We start from the raw sequence: 2,980 nt of genomic DNA on the forward strand, positions 1-2,980 counted from the left end.
ATTGTTTTAAGGCTCTGGTGGTATGAGACTCTGCTGTGGGAAACCTGGGGCTGAGCTGGTGAGGGAGCTGGTGTGGCTGTGTGTGTGGAGTGTGCAGCTGTGAAAGGCTTTGGTGCCAGCTGAGGTGGTGAGACTGACAGCCTGAGGGATGCTTGGATGGTCAGACAGGGAAGTTTCCTTAACACAGACACACATGCATGGGCACACATGGTGATTTTAAAGGTCTCTCCCACCCTTGGTGGTTCCATGGCCCGGAAGAGGCAGGGCAGATGGAGGGAAGGAGAAAAGCAGCAGCCAGCACCAAGCAGTGTCTCCACTAACCACAAACCTCCACAGAGAACCTGGACATGAAAGCTGGTTTTTATTAACTGATTTAAACAGTAATATCCTCAAAAACATCTCCAAGATGTCCTTAATCATTCAGTGAGGAACTTGCACACTGGAAGCTGGGAAAGGTGGCTCTTCTCCAGGTGGAGAAAACAGCCCTTCCCCATACACACAGCAAGAAAGGCTCCAGTTGCAATAATTACCAATGCAAAACAGAAGACATGGAGAATCCAGAAGGACATAGGGAGCTCACACTGTACCAGAGAACCTGTGAGCCCCCAGGGGTGTCCAGCCAGCACCACCTCTGGGTAGGTGGAAGATGTTTGAGCTGAGGGACACTTCCCTGCCTGTGCCTGATCCATGGCGAGGGAAGGGCAGGCTCTGCCCCTTGCCCAGGGCTCTCTGGAGGCTGTAGTGGCTGCTGGGGCACTGTGCCTGGTGGTCCCTCCTGGGACAGGTCCCTGCACTGGGGAACTGTGACCTCCAGAGCTACGAGTGGAGCAGGGACAATTCTGACAGTGGGGACAGGCACTGGGTATGCTCTGGGCCTTGTCCGCAAGCTGGTGCGGCTGGCATGGCCCCAGCTGCTCCATCCCACGTCCCTGCTCCATCCTTGGTTCTGAGTGTCCCCTCCAATGAACCTTTTGGGAGCACTCCCACAGCTCCAGTGACACAGCCTCAACACTTCTTTCCTTCCCCTGAAGCTGAGACCCCCAGGAGGGCACCAGCCACAACCCCAGCGAGAAGAGGCCTCTGAGACCTCCCAGCAGTAGCCAACTGGGCACCTCTCCCAGCCCTGGTGAGGGATGCACAGCCTGGGGCTCGGTGCCATCCTCCAGCCCCATTTCTCTGGAACTAAAGCCTGAGTGGGATGCACAGAGGTGGAAAGCAAAGAGGAGGCCCAGCAGCAGCAGCAGCAGGAGGGAGGACATGTCCCCTGAAGCTGCTGAGAGGCTGTGGGGAAGGGAAGGGCATGGAGCCAGGGAAGGTTGTGCCATGTAGCTGGAGACATGGGAGAGGCTCCTGCGCTTCATGCTCCCAGCAGCTTCTTGACCATGTATCCAGGCATGCTGTAGAGGAAGAGGGCAACCATGATGAGGAGCAGCACTGCCAGCACAATCTTGATGATGAGCCACTTGTAGCGTGTACAGATGAGGTATTTGATGGACTTGAGAGGATTCAGGAACCAGATGAAGGATGTGTCTGGGCGACTGCAGGGAAGGAAGGAAATAACCATCATTAATCCATTGCCATGAAGGGATGGACACTCCTTGCTCCTTCCTGAGGGACCACTCCACTGCACCTAGAATCATTGAATCCCACACTGGTTTGGGTGGGAAGAGACCTTAAAGCTCATGTAGACCTTGGGCATGGACAATTTCTACCAACCCACATAGCTCCAAGCCCCATCCAACCTGGCCTGGAACACTCCCAGGGATGGAGCAGACACAGCTACTCTGGGCAACCTGTGCCAGTGCCTCACCACCCTCATAGCCAAGAATTCCCTCCCAGTATCCCATCTCTCCCTGCCCTCTGGCAGTGGGAAGCCATTCCCTGTGTCCTGTCCCTCCATCCCTTGTCCCAAGTCCCTCTGCAGCTCTCTTGGAACCTCTTGAGGCACTGGAAGGGGCTCTAAGATCTCCTTGGAGCCTTCTCTTCTCCAGGCTGGACACCCTCAGCTCTCCCAGCCTGGCTCCATTGCAGAGCTGCTCCAGCCCTCGGAGCATCTCTGTGACCTCCCCTGGACCTGCTCCCACAGGTCCACATCTACATGTTGGATGCAGGACTGCAGGTGAGCAGAGACCCAGAAGCCCAGGTGCCTGCTGAGCGAGCAGGCTTCCTACTCACTTGGGTTTCTCCAGTGGGTCAGGCTCATTCCGAGCCAGCCCAGCCGGGGACTTCTCTGCCTCCTCAGCCGTCAGCAGGTGCAGCTCAGCCTCAACCTTCCCCTATAGAGAGCAGAGAGCTGTGCTGAGACCTGGGCAACCCTCTCACCTCCAGCTTAGGCATGGAGACACAAAGAGGGAATCAAATCATGTGTCGGGGTGGAGGGTGATTGCAAAGAGTCCCCAGGATGCAAAACCCCTTCCTTGGCTCCATCCTTACGGTGATCTCCAGCTCATCGTTCTCATCTCTGGCCACGAATGGCCACCAGCCCTTGACTCGCTTCTGCTTGAAGATGGAGATCATGGGCAGCTCTGAATCGTTCGTCACCATCTCCAGGCTGCACTGCTTCGATGTCTTGGCTCCCCGGGGGAAGCGGGTCAGGTCCAGCTCAATTGCCCCTGGAGGAGAAAGAGGAGCACACAGGTTGGCATCTCCAAAATGCTGAGTCCTGGACCAGTGACTCCTGCCCTGGGGAGAAGCATTGAGCCAACTCTGGGAACTAAATGATGATCGATTTTGCTACAGGAGCAGTGGAGATAAGGGATGTCAGTAGCATGGAATCACTGAGGTTGGAAAAGCCTTCCAAGACCATCAAATCCAACCTGTGACCCATCACCACCTTGTCAACAGACCAGAGCACTGAGTGCTCTGTTCCTTGAACACCTCCAGGGATGGTGACTACACCACCTCCCTGGACAGCCCCTTCCAATGCCTGACAGCCCCTACCATGGAGAAATTCCTCCTGGTGGCCAACCTTAATGTCCCC

At 55.9% G+C, this 2,980-nt stretch overlaps 1 protein-coding gene across 1 annotated transcript in view; it reads right to left on the reverse strand.

Annotated features, from left to right (window-relative positions):
• Positions 1-1,357: 1,357 nt before the first annotated feature.
• The window catches only part of LOC103809522 (otoferlin-like), a 26,952-nt gene continuing 25,329 nt past the window's right edge, over positions 1,358-2,980 (reverse strand). The window contains 3 exon segments of the mRNA XM_009082360.1: positions 1,358-1,538; positions 2,176-2,276; positions 2,434-2,612. Of these exon segments, the coding sequence (XP_009080608.1) occupies positions 1,358-1,538; positions 2,176-2,276; positions 2,434-2,612 (461 nt within the window).

Source organism: Acanthisitta chloris, unplaced genomic scaffold (genome assembly GCF_000695815.1).
Source record: "Acanthisitta chloris isolate BGI_N310 unplaced genomic scaffold, ASM69581v1 scaffold3189, whole genome shotgun sequence".
Classification (NCBI taxonomy): domain Eukaryota; kingdom Metazoa; phylum Chordata; class Aves; order Passeriformes; family Acanthisittidae; genus Acanthisitta; species Acanthisitta chloris.